The sequence below is a fragment of the Zea mays genome, chromosome 4, assembly GCF_902167145.1.
Source record: "Zea mays cultivar B73 chromosome 4, Zm-B73-REFERENCE-NAM-5.0, whole genome shotgun sequence".
NCBI classification, from domain to species: domain Eukaryota; kingdom Viridiplantae; phylum Streptophyta; class Magnoliopsida; order Poales; family Poaceae; genus Zea; species Zea mays.
Genome location: NC_050099.1, coordinates 83,288,582 through 83,309,248, shown reverse-complemented (window position 1 = coordinate 83,309,248; position 20,667 = coordinate 83,288,582). Strand labels below are relative to the sequence as shown.

Here is a 20,667-nt window from a genome sequence, read left to right as displayed (position 1 = left end):
CAACCAGAGTCAGATTCCGATGACTGGAGGAGGCCAATCATCAAATATATAAAAAATGAGGAGGAGCCAGATGACAAGAATACAGCCGAGCGCATCGCAAGACACTCATTGGGGAAACACTATACAGAAGGGGCGCATCCGGAGTCCTCATGAAATGTGTTCTCTCAGCTACTGGAAAACAACTTCTAAATGAGATCCATGCTGGGCAATGTGGAATACACGCAGCATCCAAGGCCCTGGTTGGGAAGGTCTTCAGGTCAGGTTTTTACTGGCCAACAGCGAAGAGTGATGCGGCCGAGTTAGTCCAGAGGTGCGAAGCCTCCAGTACTTGTCAAAACAGCAGCATCTACCAGCACAGCAGCTGCAGACTATACCCATAACCTGGTCGTTCGCGTACTGGGGATTGGATATGATTGGACCTTTCAAGAAAGCTCAAGGAGGATACACTTATGTACTGGTGGCTATCGACAAATTCACTAAATGGATAGAGTTCAAACCCATTGCTTCTCTAACTTCAGCTAAGGCAGTGGAATTCATACAAGATATAATATTCAGGTTCGGGATACCGAATAGCATCATAACTGACCTAGGATCCAACTTCACCAGTTCAGAATTCTTCGATTTCTGCGAGCAAAAGAGCATTCAGATCAAATATGCCTCGGTGGCGCACCCAAGAGCCAACGGGCAAGTAGAAAGAGCCAACGGGATTATATTAGAAGCACTCAGAAAGAAAGTCTTCGACAAGAATGAAAAGTTCGCAGGAAAATGGATCAGAGAGTTGCCATATGTAGTTTGGAGCCTGAGAACTCAACCCAGCCGAGCTCTGCATGGAAATACCCCCTTCTTTATGGTTTATGGTTCGGAGGCAGTGCTACCCGCCGATCTCAAGTTCGGGGCACCAAGGTTAATCTTTGATAACATAGCAGAAGCTGAAGCTACTAGGCTGGAAGACGTTGACGTACTCGAAGAAGAGCGACTGAATACGGTGATTCAATCAGCGCGATACCAGCAAACTTTGAGGCGCTATCATGATAAGGCCATACGGCGTCGATCCTTCGCAGTGGGAGATCTCATCCTCCGCCGAATTCTATCGGGGGAGGGATGACATAAATTGTCACCTCTATGGGAAGGACCATTCATAGTAGCAGAAGTCACTCGGCCGAGATCATATCACCTCACTCAGATGGACGGAACAGAAATTGGGAACTCATGGAACATAGAACATCTCAGGAAGTTCTACCCATAGCTACATCACGGAGGCTCTCGGAACGACGATGTATTCTGTAAATTGAGAAAAATATCATCAATAAAAAGGTTTCAAAGGCACTCAGATTGTTCACTGTCAATTGGCACGCTTACTTAACTCGGGGTGACCACTATGCCCTACTAACGGAGCAATCGGCTTAAGTCGGCAATGACTTAAGGCGGTGCGACATGCTCACGCTTACTTAACTCGGGGTGACCACTATGCCCTACCAACGGAGCAATCGGCTTAAGTCGGCAATGACTTAAGGCGGTGCGACATGCTCACGCATACTTAACTCGGGGTGACCACTATGCCCTACTAACGGAGCAACCGGCTTAAGTCGGCAATGACTTAAGGCGGTGTGACATGCTCACGCATACTTAACTCGGGGTGACCACTATGCCCTACTAACGGAGCAATCGGCTTAAGTCGGCAATGACTTAAGGCGGTGCGATATGCTCACGCATACTTAACTCGGGGTGACCACTATGCCCTACTAACGGAGCAATCGACTTAAGTCGGCAATGACTTAAGGCGGTGCGACATGCTCACGCTTATCTAACTCAGGGTGACCACTATGCCCTATTAATTAAGCAATCGGCTTAAGTCGGCAATGACTTAAGGCGGTGCGACATGCTCACGTTTATCTAAACTCGGGGTGACCACTACGCCCTACTAGCGGAGCAGTCGGTTTAAATTGACGCTGATTTAAATTGGCACTGCACGCCTGGCACGTTCGCAATCACCCATCTTAGGGCAACTCTTGTGCCCCATGATGAAATTTCAAAACCATCACACTGCATTTACTTTTACAAATGTAGATACTGTTGAATTATAAACAATAGGAAAACAACAGTAGCATTCAGTATTAAAAGGTGTCCTCTAACAAAACATCCAAGCACGTTAACCACGCGTCCAAAGCATGCAGTGTTTTTCTATTTGGCAATGTTCTTCTCAGGAGCAACCGACGAAGAAGGGCGACTTGAGGAATGAGGAGCAGCGTTCACATCAGCCCTTATGTCGTCAGGAACAACCACACCAGGTCTCCTCATCAGGATCCGCCCCGCGCAAATAGCTTTATCCATAGCTTTATCGCGTTGGGCCCTCAGAGTAGCAGAAGTCTCTTCAGCAACCATGACAGCCAACCGAGCGGCTTCTAGTTCCTGGGCGACGGATTTCTTGGAAGCACGCATATCCTTGATGACAGCATCTTTGGTCGACACCAACTGCCTGAGGCGAATCACATCATCCAAGGATTCTTGCAGCTTATAACGATGATTGTCTAACTCCTCCCTGGTGAAGCGATGACTCCTCTCCAAGATGGTCAACGAGTTGCTGGCGTCACGATATAGCCTGTCAAGGTTGTCACGAGAAGTAACAAGGGCATGTTTTTCTTCCTACAGACAAGAATCAGTTTCTTCAAACGTCAAGCAAGCAATAAGAACACAGCAAACAAAGCCAAGATTCACATGTCACCTTTTCAGAGTTGAGCTGAGCGCGGAGAGTAGAGTTCAACGTGTTAGCATCATTTAGAGAAGCAGAAACCCGGGCCAGTTTAGCCTGACCTTGGGAATACTTTTCTCCAAGATCATAGCACCGCCGGGCCAGTTCAGCTTGACCTTGAGAATGTTTTTCTTCAAGATCAGAATACTGCCGAGCCATATCTGTCAAGAAACAGTCAAGCAAAGGTGTTAAAATAAGAGGCAGTTTAATCAGGTAGCCAAGAAGAAGCAAAAGAGCACTGACCGACATTTGCCGCCTCTAAGTCAGATACATGCCGCTGAAGCAGCGCTGGATTCCAACGCGCCAAAGACAAAGCTCCTTCTGGGACAGAAGCACCCTGCAACTTCAGCCGACTAGACATCTCATCGACCAACGCCTGGCATTAAAAGCAGACAAACATGAGAACAATTATCTGCCTGGGTAAAGTCAGACCAGAAGAAACCAAAATACCTAGAGGTTAGAGAAAAATGAGGGGACCCCCAAGTCGTGAGAGATTAACTGATGGCTCGGCGAAGGATCACCAACCGGAGCAACTCGTAACGAATCAGCAGGAACCAATTCAGTGTCATCAGTAGAACCCAGAACTCTGTCGTCAGGTGCGCTGGCCTCTAAAGCGACTCCTTGACCGAAGGCTTGGGCTATCACCATGCAACCAGAGTGTGGAGGAGAAGACCCTACGTGAACATCCATGGAAGTGCGGGAGGGAGAACCCACTTGGACACCCTCGGGGGCTGGGTCGCAGCTTGCGCTACCCATCCGAGCCGGATCATCTCCGGCAACACCCTCGGGGGCTAGGTCGCAGCTTGCGCTACCCATCCGAGCCGAATCATCTCCGGCAACACCCTCGGGGGCTGGGTAAGCGCCAGCACCATCCTTGAGGGCCGAGTTCTCTGCAGCAGTCACCTCTAAGGTTGAAGGTCCCTTAGTCACTTCCATGGGAGCAGTGCAATCCAGACTAGCTTCCTGACCCACAAGACCGCGCTCCAAGGTCGATGAGGCGCGGGACGCTGCCCGGGATGACCCCAACCCGGCATCGAGCACATTAGCACAAACATCCATCGTGCCACCGTCTGCCGGCTCTGACAACAGATCTTCTGGAACCATGTCTTCAAGAGTTTGATCAAAGTTCGCCAGAGATAATTCTTGCAGACCAATGAGAGCAGACAAGGCAGGAGAAGGAACACCACTACTTTCCCCACTAGCTATGTAACGCCGGTTGTTCTTCCGAATCAGAGGGATTTTGTCCTCTTCTTCATCATCCTCATCAACAACACGGACAGCACACCCATTGGGGTCAGCTTCAGCAAATTCAGGCACCGACACTTCCTCAGCAGCAGGAACAGAAGGACCGGCACCCTGATCCAAGCTAGACACCCGACGAAGACGTCTCTTCTTCTTTTTCTCCCCCTCAACAGGAAAAGAGGATTGATCGGCTCGGCGAGAACGTTTCGGGCGAACATTGACAAACCTCTGAGCGTCCAAAGCTTTGTCAGCCTCAGGGATGGGCGCCACCACCAAGGTTTCAGCAGGAGCGCCATCAGAAGAACCTCAGCTAACATATCCAGCATGGCACTTACCTCTGCATCACTTGGATTCAAAGGCACCTCAAAATGAACCTGCCTCTCATCGTCAGGAATTTCTCCGAGCGAGGCAACCAAAGTACTAACTTCTTCGGGAGAGGGTCGCACTCTAAGACCCAAACCGCTATCCCCAGCAGGAGGAATTGACACGAAACTAGTAAAAGCCTGGGAAGGAGGCAAATTTCAGGTCGAGTATGCAACAGGAGCGCCGACATTCGACACCTTGCCCCTGAGTATCATCTCGAGCCGGCTCACCAAGTCCACAACAGGAATTCTTCTGTTGGTTACCCGGGTTGAATCAGCCAAGCCTCGGTACAAATAAGCCGGATATGCCCTGTCTTTCAGTGGCTGAATGTTCTTGAAAAAAAGTCAGCGACCACAGCTTCTGTAGTCAGACCCCTTTCTTTCAACAAACCAACTTCTGCTAACAAAACCCCTGCCTCAGCCACTTCCTGGTCCGTGGGGGATTCGGTCTAGCTTGGAGTGCGAACATCCGGCTGTCTCCCTGACCGTGGGGGAGGGAATTCCCATGATTCTCCACGATGAACCATTCCAGGTGCCATCCCTTGATGCTGTCCTTGAGTGGGATGTCGAGGTAATCAGTCTTCCTTCCACGGCGCATCTCCAAGCTCGCGCCCCCACCAGCTGGTGCTGCCCCCTGGCCATCCCAGGCCGATAGTGGTACAGATACTTCCAAAGGCCAAAGTGGGGCAAAACTCCAAGAAAGGCTTTGCATAAATGAACAAAAACAGAAACTTGCAGAATGGAATTGGGATTCAGATGGGTCAGATTCAAGCGATAGAAATCAAGGAGACCGCGGAAGAAATGAAAAATGGGCAGGGCAAGTCCGCGGATAAGAAAAGGAACGTAAATGATGGATTCGTGGGTATCTTCTGTCGGAACAGTGACCCCACGGCAAATCCGCCACGAGCAGAGCTCCTTCGAAGGAAGAACCCCGGTGGAAACGAGATGAAGAAGGTCGGATTTGGAGACAACAGACATATGGTTACCTGCGAAGGGCACATGACTGTTGGGATCGATGGGGGGAATAATTGAGACGGACGAACTCGAAGCTTTCCGCTTGGGCGCCATCTCAACCTCGCTAGCGAGCGGAGTGGAAGCGATATTGCAGGAAAGCATAGAAAGCCTGGATGCCAAAAGCTAAGCAAAAACTAGGGCATGGAGCGTGGAGGCGTGCGACAGTGCAGTACATATGGGGTTTTCCCAGACCAGATGTCGTTTCTAAGAAGTGCCCAGTCATCACCCAGCGGTTATTTCTAAAACGCTGGCGTGCCATGTCATCACTTAGCCGTTATTTCTAAAACGCTGGCATGCCATGACATCACTCGGCCGTTATTTCCAAAATGGCCGACACAGCTCAAAGTGACTCAGCTGTTGTTTCTAAAAACGCTGACGTTATCTGACTTCACTCGACCATTACTTTCAAAGCGGCCGACGCGGTCTGTTATCACTCGACTGTTACCTCTAAAATGCCGACGTCGCCAGTAATCGCTCGGTTGTTATTTCTAAAACACCGACGCGGTCCGTTACCACTCGGCCATCACCTCTAAAAGGCCCCGACATCGCTGATAATCACTCGGCCACCCCTACTAAAGCGCTGGCATCGTGAAAAAGGCAGTCTGAAGCACAGCTCAACGATTCTAAGTTGCTACTCGAGCATTACGTTCAAAAACAACCTCTACAGTAGGCATCAACACAAGCGATGATCAACAAGAAGGCGGATTGATACGCACAAGAGGGATTGAAATCATTCTTCATCATATGGGAAGTACTGCCAAACTTACAAATCAACTCATTATGAGTTGATGCTTTCCCTTCTACTACATTACATTTAACTAACTATACTACTAGCTACTACTACATCATTTCGCTAATACTATTTCTACTACTAATCCACACTAACATCTAAAACCAGTGGCGTCTAGCCACTGGCCTTATTGCTGCCCTTGCTGCCGTCGCCGCCGTCGCCGCTGCCACCCTTGCCGCTGTCGTCACCGCCCTTGCCGCTGCCGCCGCCGTTGTCACCGTCGTCTCCATCGTCGTCGCCGTCACCGCCATCGCCGCCGCTGCCCTCCTCGGACGAGTCGGAGGAATTCTCCTCGTCCTAGGAATACTCCGACTCATCCGAGCCCTCGAGCCCGGCACGCTCGACGGTCCGGATGTAGGTTTATACCTCCGCGGTGATCCCCTAGGAGTCATCCGAATCATCAGACGACGCCGGGGGAGAGGCAGGAGCCGGAGAGCCCTCAGACTCGGAGGAGAACTCCTCTTCCGAGTATTCCGAGTCGCCGAAGTCCTCCGAGGGAGGAGTCGGCTCGCGCTTGCGCTTGTCGCCCGAGTGATGCGAAGAGCTGCCACCTCTCTTGCTCTTGCCCATGGCGAAAGTGGAAGGAAGGAGAGGAGATGAAACAGCAAGCAGTAGCAAGAAGCGTGAAAACGCTGGAGAAGCAAGAACACTATTTATAGAAGAAGAAGGCAACCGCTCACCTCCTACCACGGCGACCGAACAGTCACAAAAATTCAATATGCAATTCAAACCGTCTGAAGACACATCGGGCGGCTGAAGCCATTTCACGTAACATGACACCCATTGGGACTCCAGTCAACTGCGCGGGCAATATGATTACACCCGCGGTCACATCAAGTTACTACTCAGAAGCAGTTTGCTAAACGCTCAGCGTACCAAGCCGTCCCTTGCCTACACCCATTGGGGGGACGCCTAGAAATTATCAGTATATTTTCCAAAACTATCACATCCGTGCAGTATATGCAATGAATACTCCAAGACAGAAAAGAGATACCAGCAAGGATTAAAGGAAAGCCAAATGTAGCCGATAAGGTACAAGTCTAATCGACAGAAGCATCAAAGCACGAAGTGACATGAAGACTAGTCAAGAGCCATCTATCGAACGTCCAATCAGTCGCAGATCAAATAAATTGCTAGACCTAGCAAGAAATGGGCAGATCGTGTACTCGGCTTCAAAAACAAAAATGTATGCTGACCTCTGAAGCATAACGTTGATGACATAATGCTGACCTCTAAGGCATTCGACAAAAGAAAAGGATGATTCTCAGAAAAAAGCACGAAATGAAGACCTTCGAGTGGATTATTTTCAAAAATCCACTCGAAGCTCGGGGGCTACACCCATTGGGTGCACCTTCGGTGCACCCAATAAATCATCATCCCCGAAGAAGCAAAACGACAACCTCTAAAGCACAAGGCAAAGTTAAGGCAAGGCTGACCTTTGAAAAAGCACGAGTGGAAGATGAAAGTGATTTTTGATAAAACCTGAAGTGAAGACCTTCGAGTGGATTGTCTGCAAAAATCCACTCGAAGCTCGGGGGCTACACCCATTGGGTGCACGGTGCACCTTCGGTGCACCCAATGGACTTCACAATTAGACAGTGCAAAATTCTGACCTTCGAAGCATAAAACCGAGACAGAACACCAAATTTTGAAGAATAATAGCAGGATAAGACAGTAAAAAGAAGACGTGTTAACCAGATCACTCAGAATTCTGAAGCAGAGGCCCGGCAGACTTATTTCCAAAGCATTCCCTGGTAAAATCAAATACCGCAAGCTAGACATAGGATCTTTGAGCCGTTTATTTCAAAACCAGCCCAAAGATCGGGGGCTTGTGGGGGATAGATATCCCCCCGGGTCCACTAGAAGGATAAAAGACCTCACGAAAGGCCCAAAGGCCCCATAATTCGTAAAGTCATCCCCCTCGTGGGCCTGGGAGGAACGACCAATGAGACAGATCAGCACAAGGCTGGGTCAGGTGCAAGCCCAAACAGCCCAACAACATCCGAGCAGTAATCACAGCAGTGACCCGACCTTCCTGCATAGGGGCCCCGTACATCAGAACTGGGCGAGGATGAGTCGGCTGAATTATAGGGAGATAGACTCAGTTAGTTCACTATTATTCTGGCTCACGTTGTTATCATATCCACATGTAATGCCCCATGGTCGAGTATATAAGGCCTAGGGGGCACCCCTTCAAGAGAATCGACCGAGAGAGACATCATTCATCACTTAGCCATCCACCCCGCTCTCTACATTTTCCAGCACTAGAGAGCTCCCTTGTAACCCATCGCATAAAGCACTCCAGCCAGGACGTAGGGTGTTACGCATCTCAAAGCGGCCCGAACCTGTACATCGTTGTCTACTATTTCTCGTGCGCTTAGCACGAACCATCGAGCTACAGTCGATAACACCGTCCTACTCCTAAAAAGCACCTTGGGGGGTAACCCTAGGTGCGCGGTCGGACCCGAAACACCGACAGGGGGTGAATAGGCAAATCTGAAATTTATAAGCTTAAGCACACACTACAAGCCGGGGTTAGCGTTAGAATTAAATTCGAGTCCGAAAGAGAGGGTGAAAACAAATCACAAGCAAATAAGGCGGATGACACGGTGATTTGTTTTACCGAGGTTCGGTTCTTGCAAACCTGCTCCCCATTGAGGTGGTCACAAAGGTCGGGTCTCTTTCAACCCTTTCTCTCTCTCAAACGGACACCTAGACCGAGTGAGCTTCTCTTCTCAATCAATCGGGACACTAAGTCCCCATAAGGACCACCACACAATTGGTGTCTCTTGCCTTGATTACAATTGAGTTGGAAACAAGAAAGAAGGAAGAAGAAAAGCAATCCAAGCGCAAGAACTCAAATGAACACAATTGTCTCTCTCACTAGTCACTATTTGATTGGAATGATCTTTGGACTTGGGAGAGGATTTGATCTCTTGTTTGTGTCTTTGAATGAAGTCTAGAGCTCTTGTATGAGGTTTGATGGTTGAAAACTTGGATGCATTGAAGTGTGGTGGTTGGGGGTATTTATAGCCCCAACCACCAAAAGAACCGTTGGTGAGGGCTTCTGTCGTATGGCGCACCGGACAGTCCGGTGCGCCACCGGACACTGTCCGGTGAGCCAGCCACGTCACCAGGCCGTTGGGTTCTGACCGTTGGAGCTTCTGACAACTGGGCCACCGGACAGTCCGGTGCGCCAGACCAGGGCTGCCTTTGGGTTGTCTTTTGCTCTTTTAATTTGAACCCTTTCTTGGACTTTTTATTGGTTTGTGTTGAACCTTTGGCACCTGTAAAACTTATAATCTAGAGCAAACTAGTTAGTTCAATTAATTTGTGTTGAGCAATTCAACCACCAAAATTCATATAGGAAAAGGTGTAAGCCTATTTCCCTTTCAATCTCCCCCTTTTTGGTGATTGATGCCAACACAAACCAAAGCAAATATAAAAGTGCAGAATTGAACTAGTTTGCATAAGGTAAGTGCAAAGGTTGCTTGTAATGAAACCAATAATTATTTCTACTAGATATGCATGGATGGCTTTCTTCTTATTTAAAATTTTGGACCACGTTTGCACCACATGTTTTGTTTTGTGAATGTTTTGGAAATTCTTTTCAAAGTCTTTTGCAAATAGTCAAAGGTATATGAGTAAGATTTTGAGAAGCATTTTCAAGATTTGAAATTTTCTCCCCCTGTTTCAAATGCTTTTCCTTTGACTAAACAAAACTCCCCCTCAAATAAATTATCCTCTTAGTGTTCAAGTGGGTTTTAGATATTAATTTTGAAGAGGTTATACCAATTTAAAATTATATGAAAATAAGATACCAATTTGAAAATCAAAAACTTCTTTAATAATTGAAAGACTACAAATTTTTGAAATTAGTGGTGCTGCGGTTCTTTTTGCTTTGGGCTAATACTTTCTCCCCCTTTGGCATGAATCGCCAAAAATGGATACTTGTGAGTGAAATATAAGCCCTGTGTCAAACTTTCTCCCCCTTTGGTAAATAATATAGGAGTGAAGATTATACCAAATTGGAGAGTGGTGTGGAGCGACGGCGAAGGATGAATAATTCGATGGAGTGGAGTGGAAGCCTTTTGTCTTTGCCGAGGACTCCATTTCCCTTTCAATCTATGACTTATCATAATATTCACTTGAAAACACATTAGTCATAGCACATGAAAGAGATATGATCAAAGGTATATAAATGAGCTATGTGTGCGAAATATCAATCAAAATTCCTAGAATCAAGAATATTTAGCTCATGCCTAAGTTTGGTAAAAGATTTCTCATCTAATGTCTTGGTAAAGATATCGGCTAATTGATATTTGGTGTTAATGTAAGCAATCTCGATATCTCCACTTTGTTGGTGATCCCTCAAAAAGTGATACCGAATGGCTATGTGCTTAGTGCGGCTGTGCTCAACAGGATTATCCGCCATGCGGATTGCACTCTCATTATCACATAGGAGAGGAACTTTGGTTAATTTGTAACCATAGTCCCTAAGGGTTTGCCTCATTCAAAGCAATTGCGCGCAACAATGGCCTGCGGCAATATACTCGGCTTCGGCGGTAGAAAGAGCTACAGAATTTTGCTTCTTAGAAGCCCAAGACACCAGAGATCTTCCCAAGAACTGGCAAGTCCATGATGTGCTCTTTCTATCAATCTTACACCCGGCCCAATCAGCATCTGAGTAACCAATTAAATCAAAAGTGGATCCCTCGGGGTACCAAAGGCCAAACTTAGGAGTATAAACTAAATATCTGAAGATTCGTTTCATGGCCCTAAGGTGAACTTCCTTAGGATCGGCTTGGAATCTTGCACACATGCATACGGAAAGCATTATATCCGGTCGTGAAGCACATAAATAGAGTAAAGAACCTATCATCGACCGGTATACCTTTTGATCTACGGATTTACCTCCCGTGTCGAGGTCGATATGCCCATTTGTTCCCATGGGTGTCTTGATGGGCTTGGCATCCTTCATCCCAAACTTTGCAAGAATGTCTTGAATGTACTTCGTTTGGCTAATGAAGGTGCCCTCTTGGAGTTGCTTTACTTGAAAGCCTAGAAAATACCTCAACTCCCCCATCATTGACATCTCGAACTTTTGAACCATAATCCTACTAAACTCTTCACAAGTAGTTTTGTTAGTAGATCCAAATATGATATCATCAACATAAATTTGGCATACAAAAAAATCATTAGCAATTGTTTTAGTAAAGAGAGTAGGATCGGCTTTTCCGACTTTGAAGCCATTAGTGATAAGAAAATCTCTTAGGCATTCATACCATGCTCTTGGGGCTTGCTTGAGCCCACAAAGCGCCTTAGATAGTTTATAGACGTGATTAGGGTACTCACTATCTTCAAAGCCGGGAGGTTGCTCAACATAGACCTCCTCCTTGATTGGTCCATTGAGGAAGGCACTCTTCACGTCCATTTGATAAAGCTTGAAGCCATGGTAAGTAGCATAGGCAAGTAAAATGCGAATTGACTCAAGCCTAGCTACGGGTGCATAGGTTTCACCGAAATTCAAACCTTCGACTTGTGAATATCCCTTGGCCACAAGTCGGGCTTTGTTCCTTGTCACCACACCATGCTCATCCTGCTTATTGCGGAAGACCCACTTGGTTCCTACCACATTTTGGTTAGGACGTGGAACTAAATGCCATACCTCATTCCTCGTGAAGTTGTTGAGCTCTTCTTGCATCGCCAGCACCCAATCCGAATCTTGAAGTGCTTCCTCTACCCTATGTGGCTCAATAGAGGAAACAAAAGAGTAATGTTCACAAAAATGAGCAACACGAGATCGAGTGGTTACCCCCTTATGAATATCGCCAAGGATGGTGTTCACAGGGTGATCTCGTTGGATTGCTTGATGGACTCTTGGGTGTGGCGGCCTTGGACCCTCGTCATCTTCCTTGTCTTGATCATTGGCATCTCCCTTTTGATCATTGTCCTCCTCTTGAGGTGGCTCCACTTGATCTTCATCATCATCATCTTAGGCTTGATCCTCATCTTGAGTTGGTGGAGATGCTTGTTTTGAGGAAGATGGTGGTTGATCTTGTGCTTGTGGAGGCTCTTCGGATTCCTTAGGACACACATCCCTAATGGGCATGTTCCTTAGAGCGACGCATGGAGCCTCTTCATCATCTAGCTCATCAAGATCAACTTGCTCTACTTGAGAGCCGTTAGTCTCATCAAACACAATGTCACAAGAAACTTCAACTAGTCCAGTGGACTTGTTAAAGACTCTATATGCCCTTGTGTTTGAATCATAACCAAGTAAAAAGCCTTCTACAGCCTTAGGAGCAAATTTAGATTTTCTACCTCTTTTAACAAGAATAAAGCATTTGCTACCAAAGACTCTAAAATATGAAACATTGGGCTTTTTACCGGTGAGGAGTTCATACGATGTCTTCTTGAGGATTCGGTGAAAATATAACCGGTTGATGGCGTATCAAGCGGTGTTGACCGCCTCGGCCCAAAACCGATCTGAAGTCTTGTACTCATCAAGCATGGTCCTTGCCATGTCTAATAGAGTTCTATTCTTCCTCTCCACTACACCATTTTGTTGTGGCGTGTAGGGAGAAGAGAACTCATGCTTGATGCCCTCTTCCTCAAGAAAGCCTTCAATTTGAGAGTTCTTGAACTCCGTTCCATTGTCGCTTCTTATCTTTTTTATCCTTAAGCCGAACTCATTTTGAGCCCGTCTCAAGAATCCTTTCAAAGTCTCTTGGGTTTGAGATTTTTCCTGCAAAAAGAATACCCAAGTGAAGCGAGAATAATCATCCACAATGACTAGACAGTACTTACTCCCTCCGATGCTTATGTAAGCTATCGGGCTGAATAGATCCATGTGAAGTAGCTCAAGTGGCCTGTCAGTCGTCATGATGTTCTTGTGTGGATGATGAACACCGACTTGCTTCCCTACTTGGCATGCGCTATAAATCCTGCCTTTCTCAAAATGAACATTTGTTAGTCCCATAATGTGTTCTCCCTTTAGAAGCTTATGAAGATTCTTCATCCCAACGTGAGCTAGTCGGCGATGCCAGAGCCAACACATGTTAGTCTTAGCAATTAAGAAAGTGTCGAGTTCAGCTCTATTGAAATCAACTAAGTATAGCTGACCCTCTAACACTCCCTTAAACGCTACTGAATCATCACTTCTTCTAAAGACAGTAACACCTATATCCGTAAAAAGACAGTTGTAACCCATTTTACATAATTGAGAAACTAAAAGCAAGTTATAATCCAAAGAATCTACAAGAAAAACATTGGAAATAGAATGGTCAGGTGATATAGCAATTTTACCCAATCCTTTGACCAAACCTTGATTTCCATCCCCGAATGTGATAGCTCTTTGGGGATCTTGGTTTTTCTCGTAGGAGGAGAACATCCTTTTCTCCCCAGTCATGTGGTTTGTGCATCCGCTATCAATGATCCAACTTGAGCCCCCGGATGCATAAACCTACAAAACAAATTTAGGCCTTGTTCTTAGGTACCCAAACGGTCTTGGGTCCTTTGACATTAGAAACAAGCACCTTGGGTACCCAAACACAAGTCTTTGATCCCTTGTGTTTGGCCCCAACATATTTGGCAACTACTTTGCCTGATTTGTTAGTTAAAACATATGATGCATCAAAAGTCTTAAATGAAACATTAGGTTCATTTGATGCAATAGGAGTTTTCTTCTTAGGCATTTTAACATGTGTAGAACGCCTAGAGCTAGAAGCCTCATTCTTATAAATAAAAGCATGATGAGAATGAGTCTTCTTTGCATGAATTCTCCTAATCTTATCCTCAGGATAACCAGCAGGATATAAAATATAGCCCTCGTTATCCTGAGGCATGGGAGCCTTGCCCTTAATAAAATTAGACAATCTTTTAGTAGGGGCATTAAGCTTGACATTGTCTCCCTGTTGGAAGCCAATGCCATCCTTAATGCCAGGGCGTCTCCCACTATAAAGCATACTACGAGCAAATTTAAATTTTTCATTCTCTAATTCATGCTCGACAATTTTAGCATCTAATTTTGTTATATGATCATTTTGTTGTTTAATCATAGCAAGGTGATCATGAGTAGCATCTATATTAACATCTCTACATCTAGTGCAAATAGAAACATGCTCAACGGTAGATGTAGAGGGTTTGCAATCATTTAATTCAACAATCTTAGCATGTAAAATGGCATTCTCATCTCTAGGATTGGAAATAGAAATATTGCAAACATCTAATTCCTTAGCCTTAGCAATTAATTTATCATTCTCAAACTTAAGACTAGAAAGAGAGACATTCAATTTTTCAATCTTAGCAATTAGACTAACATTATCATTTCTAAGATTGGTAATTGAATCATCACTAATGTTTGACTTCTCAACCTTAGCAATTAAATTAGCATTCTCAATTCTAAGGTTGGACATAGTGTCATGGCAGGTACTTAGCTCACTAGTTAATTTTTCACATTTTTCTACCTCTAGAGCATAAGCATTTTTAACCTTAACATGCTTTTTATTTTCTTTAATTAGGAAGTCCTCTTGGCTATCCAAGAGTTCATCCTTCTCATGAATAGCACTAATCAATTCATTTAATTTTTCTTTTTGTTGCATGTTAAGATTGGCAAAAAGAGTAAGCAAGTTATCCTCATCATCACTAGAATTATCCTCATCACTAGAAGTTGCATATTTAGTGGAGGATCTTGATTTTACCTTCTTCTTCTTGCCGTCCTTTGCCATGAGGCACTTGTGGCCGACGTTAGGGAAGAGAAGGCCTTTGGTGATGGTGATGTTTGCGGCGTCCTCGTCGGAGGAGGAGTCGGTGGAGCTCTCGTCGGAGTCCCACTCCCGGCAAACATGGGCATTGCCGCCCTTCTTGTAGTATCTCTTCTTTTCTCTTCTCTTTCCCTTCTTGTCATCGCCCATGTCACTATCACTAGATAATGGACATTTAGCAATGAAATGACCGGGCTTACCACACTTGTAGCAAACTTTCTTGGAGCGAGGCTTGTAGTCCTTCCCCCTCCTTTGCTTGAGGATTTGGCGAAAGCTCTTGATGATGAGCGGCATTTCCTCGTTGTCGAGCTTGGAGGCGTCGATGGGGATTCTACTTGGTGTAGAGTCCTTTTTTTCTTCTTCCGTCGCCTTGAATGCAACGGGTTGCACCTCGGGTGTTGAGGTGGCGCCTTGCTCGATGATTTTCTTGGAGCCATTGATCATCAATTCAAAGCTCACAAATTTTCCTATTACTTCCTTGGGAGACATTAGTTTATACCTTGGATCACCACGGATTAATTGAACTTGTGTAGGGTTAAGAAAAACGAGTGATCTAAGAATAACCTTGACCATCTCATGGTCATCCCATTTGGTGCTCCCGAGGTTGCGCACTTGGTTCACCAAGGTCTTGAGCCGGTTGTACATTGCTTGTGGCTCCTCCCCTTGGTGAAGCATGAATCGACCGAGCTCCCCCTCGATCGTTTCCCGCTTGGTGATCTTGGTCACCTCATCTCCTTCTTGCGTGGTCTTGAGCACGTCCCAAATCTCTTTGGCACTCTTCAACCCTTGCACCTTATTATACTCCTCTCGACTTATAGAGGCGAGGAGTATAGTGGTGGCTTGAGAGTTGAAGTGTTGGATTTGTTCGACCTCCTACAAATCATAATCCTTGTCCCCCTTCTTCGGTACCTGCGCTCCATACTCAACAATATCCCATATACTTTTGTGGAGTGAGGTTAGATGATGCCTCATTTTATCACTCCACATTGAATAATCTTCACCTTCAAACATAGGTGGTTTGCCTAATGGGACGGAAAGTAATGGAGTGTGTTTCAAAATACAAGGATATCGAAGGGGCATCTTACTATACTTCTTGCGCTCATGGCGCTTAGAAGTGACGGATGCCGATTCCGAGCCGGAGGTGGAGGGTGACGAAGAGTTGGTCTCGTAGTAGACCACCTTCTTCATCTTCTTCTTTTTGTCACCCTTTCGTTGGGACTTGATTGAGGAAGAGGATTCCTCCTTGTGCTTGTGGGCGGAATCCCTTGAGTGCGTTCTCCCCGAGCTTGCAGACTTGTCACCGGTCCCAATCTCCCTCTTGGCGGATGCTCCCGACATCACTTCGAGCGGTTAGGCTCTAATGAAGTACCGGGCTCTAATACCAATTGAAAGTCGCCTAGAGGGGGGTGAATAGGCAAATCTGAAATTTATAAGCTTAAGCACACACTACAAGCCAGTGTTAGCGTTAGAATTAAATTCGAGTCCGAAAGAGAGGGCGAAATCAAATCACAAGCAAATAAGGCGGATGACACGGTGAATTGTTTTACTGAGGTTCGGTTCTTGCAAACCTACTCCCCGTTGAGGTGGTCACAAAGACTGGGTCTCTTTCAACCCTTTCCCTCTCTCAAACAGTCACCTAGACCGAGTGAGCTTCTCTTCTCAATCAATCGGGACATTAAGTCCCCGCAAGGACCACCACACAATTGGTGTCTCTTGCTTTGATTACAATTGAGTTGGAAACAAGAAAGAAGGAAGAAGAAAAGCAATCCAAGCGCAAGAACTCAAATGAACACAATTGTCTCTCTCACTAGTCACTATTTGATTGGAATGATCTTTGGACTTGGGAGAGGATTTGATCTCTTGTTTGTGTCTTTGAATGAAGTCTAGAGGTCTTGTATGAGGTTTGATGGTTGAAAACTTGGATGCATTGAAGTGTGGTGGTCGGGGGGTATTTATAGCCCCAACCACCAAAAGAACCGTTGGTGAGGGCTTCTATCGTATGGCGCACCAAACAGTCTGGTGCGCCACCGGACACTGTCCGGTGCGCCAGCCACGTCACCAGGCCGTTGGGTTCTGACCGTTGGAGCTTCTAACAACTGGGCCACCGGACAGTCACTATTCACTGTCCGGTGTGCCTTCTGGCGCTGCTCTGACTTCTGGGCGCGCAGGCGCGCACTGTTCACTTTCACTGTTGCGTTGCAGACGACCGTTGGCGTGGAGTAGCTGTTGCTCCGCTGGCACACCGGACAGTCCGGTGAATTATAGCGGAGTGACCTCCCCGAATTCCCGAAGGTGGTAAGTTTGGAGTTGGGTTCCCTGGTGCACCGGACAGTCCGGTGCGCCAGACCAGGGCTGCCTTTGGGTTGTCTTTTGCTCTTTTAATTTGAACCCTTTCTTGGACTTTTTATTGGTTTGTGTTGAACCTTTGGCACCTGTAAAACTTATAATCTATAGCAAACTAGTTAGTTCAATTAATTTGTGTTGAGCAATTCAACCACCAAAATTCATATAGGAAAATGTGTAAGCCTATTTCCCTTTCATGGTACATGCTAGAATGCCCTACTATACTAATTCACTCAATCAAAACACCCAAACACTTTAGATAGAGAAAATATGTATATACATTTTTTTGTCTTAGGTCTCCTATCTCTTTAAGAGGTCTTAGATGTAAGATTCCAAGGTGTGAAATTCTTCTTGTTCTTCTAGAGTAGAAAATATAAGAATAGTCAGAGTAGAACAGCCAAAGGTGACACAGGATCAAGAAAAGTATAAAAAGAATCAGAGTAAGGTAAGTAGGTAAGGGTTTTGTATAATTCTATCTAGGTTTCGTCCTACAGTCAACATTTCCTCTGATACCACTTCTGTCACACCCGGATTTAAGGAATAAAGTCGGGCGTCTCATATGTGCGCCAAAGAAGAACATCACATATAATGACAAAGTGTATAGAGATAAATGTCACAAGTATCATTATTACATAGCGGAAGTCTTACAAAAATAAATGATAACAATAAAGCAAACTAAGTATTATTCCTCGATGCCATAAAGCTGACTGGGAGACGGCACCTAGATAAGCTCGTACTCTTCATTGTAGGCCTCCTCCTGAACAACCTGTTCTTCCCCTGTGGGGGGTTATATATCGCAAGAGTGAGCTCACAAAAGATCATAGCTCAACAAGTTGTGGGGAATAATGTGCATGAACTCACCAAAGGTGGGAGTTCAGGTGAAGTGTAAGGCTGATCAACAAATAAGGGTTAAAGTTGAGCATTACTTTTAATAAGTTGGTCAAATTTTATTAGCAGTTACTAAATGTAAGTATATACCAAACCGGAGTAATAATATATCAAAATTAATAATAAACCACAATGCGATGCAAATGACCAGTTAAATTTAATTCTATAAGTTACTCATGTGAGGGTCTGAGCCGCTCATGACCGTGAGCGCGGCTGATATACCAGTTTTACACTCTGCAGAGGTTGCACATCTTTACCCACATGTCGTGTTACCCATCTGCCAAGGGGTCATGAATCTCATACACTTCTACCAAGGAAGCAAGGCAGGGTACCACTACGAGGCCTTTACAAAGTTCCACTAGCTTCTGAAAACCCGCTACAGTTTCTAGGGAGCGCAATGCAAGAATCCCCCGTCTGACCGCCATCGCAGCAAAATCAACCCGAGAACCTCCTTCACCGACCACTCCCCTACTGCCCTTGCCCCTTTCGGGTAAGGTAGTCATCCACTAGATTTCCTAATTAGTCAGCCAAGGGCGTCCCATACCACCCTTTTGGTAGCACTATTTTCCGGGGTGGTTCTCCATGCTCCAATTAACATAATGATCTTGTCATGAACAGTAAATAACAAGTTGATAAAAAAGCATGATCATGAATAATGTGTATCTTAATACCCAAAACCACATAAAGCAATAGTAGGTACTACCCAAAAGTTCAGTGGTAAATAAGGTATAAAGATAGACAAACTAGGGTGACCTATTGGGTCCCATCAAAATTAACATATGTAGATCATAATGATTAACATGAACATTATTGGGTAAATAGAAGTGATCAAGGGCACAACTTGCCTTCAACGAGCTCCTGCTTAGTAGTATCCACCTGCTGAGTCTCTAGGTCTTCGATCACGCTCGTCTATTCGCAATAATACAAGCAAACATGGTATAGGAGAAATTGACATCACACCAAACAGCAGAACTGAATGCATGATAATATTCTACACATCATAACGAGATCGTTGGTTTGAGAATCACTAAATTTGGAGTTACGGTTAAGGAGTTATGATTTTCCGAAATTATTAAGTGTTTAGTACAGAATAAATCAAGTGGATAATTTTAATCTATGTTTCATGACTAAACAAAGTTACCAAGTGATAAACAATATTAATACAAAATTAATGCCACTGGAATGGATTAAAAAGGAGTTAAAATGAATTTTATATGAATTAAACAAGATTATAGAATTATTTTTATATAAGAAATCAAATTTGAATTAATGCTTACTAATAAACTGACCTAATGGACTGCGGGTAGAAAATTCGGAAAGCTAGGGGTTCATTCTGTAAATTTTTGGACCTGGTTGTGACATTTTCTAAATAGGCTAGGATGGCGAGTTGATTAATCTAAAATGCAGGGTCTCTTAAGTAAAAGAGAACTCGCGAAGGGGTTCGATGTGATCACAGCCATTCGATCGAACAGGGACAGTCAGGATTAAATCTCGCTAGCCCGAACCGTTACACTATGTCGATCCTTGGATCCAGATCCAAGGGTTAACATGCATCCACGCCACGGCCCAACACCAGCCATCCAATGTGATCGAATGGCCCTGGTCATAAATAGGTGAAGCGGTGAGCTATCTAATGTAGGCCACCCGTTCGAGATCGGATGGTGGAAAACTCCCTTCCCTCCCACGACCGACCCAACCGGGCGGCGCGGAAGTTCGACGCGGTGGTGCCATAGCCGGACCGCGCAGATCTCTGGCATGACGCACCAAACTTCAATTCGATCGGTGCTACACAATGCTCTATGCTAGACGAACTGGATGGATGGGTACTTACTCCTCAATTCCTCGTAGACTATCACGGCGACGGCAAGCGGTGGATCCGCAAGTCTGGTAGCTCACCGGCGTGGAATTGGGTCAATTCCAAGCGCCCGACGCACAAGGACACCTCCGCTCAGGCTTCCCCGGCGACGGTCGACCTCAACCAATGGCAGCCAGGGCACGGGAGGCAAGGAACGCGTCCTTGGCGCCCGATCTCTTCACTCGCAGAACTCTTAGACGGTGGCAAGTTTCTCGGTGATTTGGAACATGGTGAGCGCGGCCGAGCGCCCTACTCCCCATCATATATGCGTAGGGTAGGCTAGCTAGATTCCAGGGGGTCACGACGCGAGCAGAGGCGGAGATCGCGGATGCAGTTATGTCGGCGCGCACGATTCTCCCGGGGAGAAGGCCCTGACCTACCGGGCCCGCAAGGCAGTGGCGCGTGTACCTAGCGGCTGAGTCAATCGTGGCGGAGGGATGCTGACACGCGGCCCCGGAGTGTCAGCCACAGTTCCCTTGCGGCGTGGTATTAGTTGGGCCCGTGGGCGCCGAGGTCAAGAGGGCCACAATGGTGTGCCCAGGCCTAGTTAAGCTTCCCTCTGTTTTTCTTTTTTCTTTATTCTGTTTTTTCAAATTCAAAAGGTTCAATTGAATTTAAGTTGCTGGTTTGAACTTCATACTTTCAAGTATCAAATAAAA

General features: G+C 45.8%; 1 protein-coding gene across 1 annotated transcript; it reads right to left on the bottom strand.

The window, feature by feature from the left end:
* Positions 1 to 2,181: 2,181 nt before the first annotated feature.
* Positions 2,182 to 3,853, bottom strand: LOC109945535 (uncharacterized). Its single transcript, XM_020551859.2, has 4 exons — positions 3,803 to 3,853; positions 2,993 to 3,125; positions 2,723 to 2,910; positions 2,182 to 2,643 (listed from the first exon to the last, which is right to left on the bottom strand). Exons 1-4 carry the CDS (start codon positions 3,851 to 3,853, stop codon positions 2,182 to 2,184), a joined length of 834 nt encoding a protein of 277 aa, XP_020407448.2.
* Positions 3,854 to 20,667: the final 16,814 nt, after the last annotated feature.

What these genes read in the sequence shown, in the direction of transcription:
- LOC109945535 (XM_020551859.2), bottom strand. Translation starts at nt 3,853, where the DNA reads ATGGTTCCAGAAGATCTGTTGTCAGAGCCGGCAGACGGTGGCACGATG. An exon ending in CAGACGGTGGCACGATGGAT is followed by an intron (nt 3,126 to 3,802) that starts GTTTGTGCTAAT and finishes TTTTAATGCCAG; the next exon opens with GCGTTGGTCGATGAGATGTC. An exon ending in CTTAGAGGCGGCAAATGTCG is followed by an intron (nt 2,911 to 2,992) that starts GTCAGTGCTCTT and finishes GTTTCTTGACAG; the next exon opens with ATATGGCTCGGCAGTATTCT.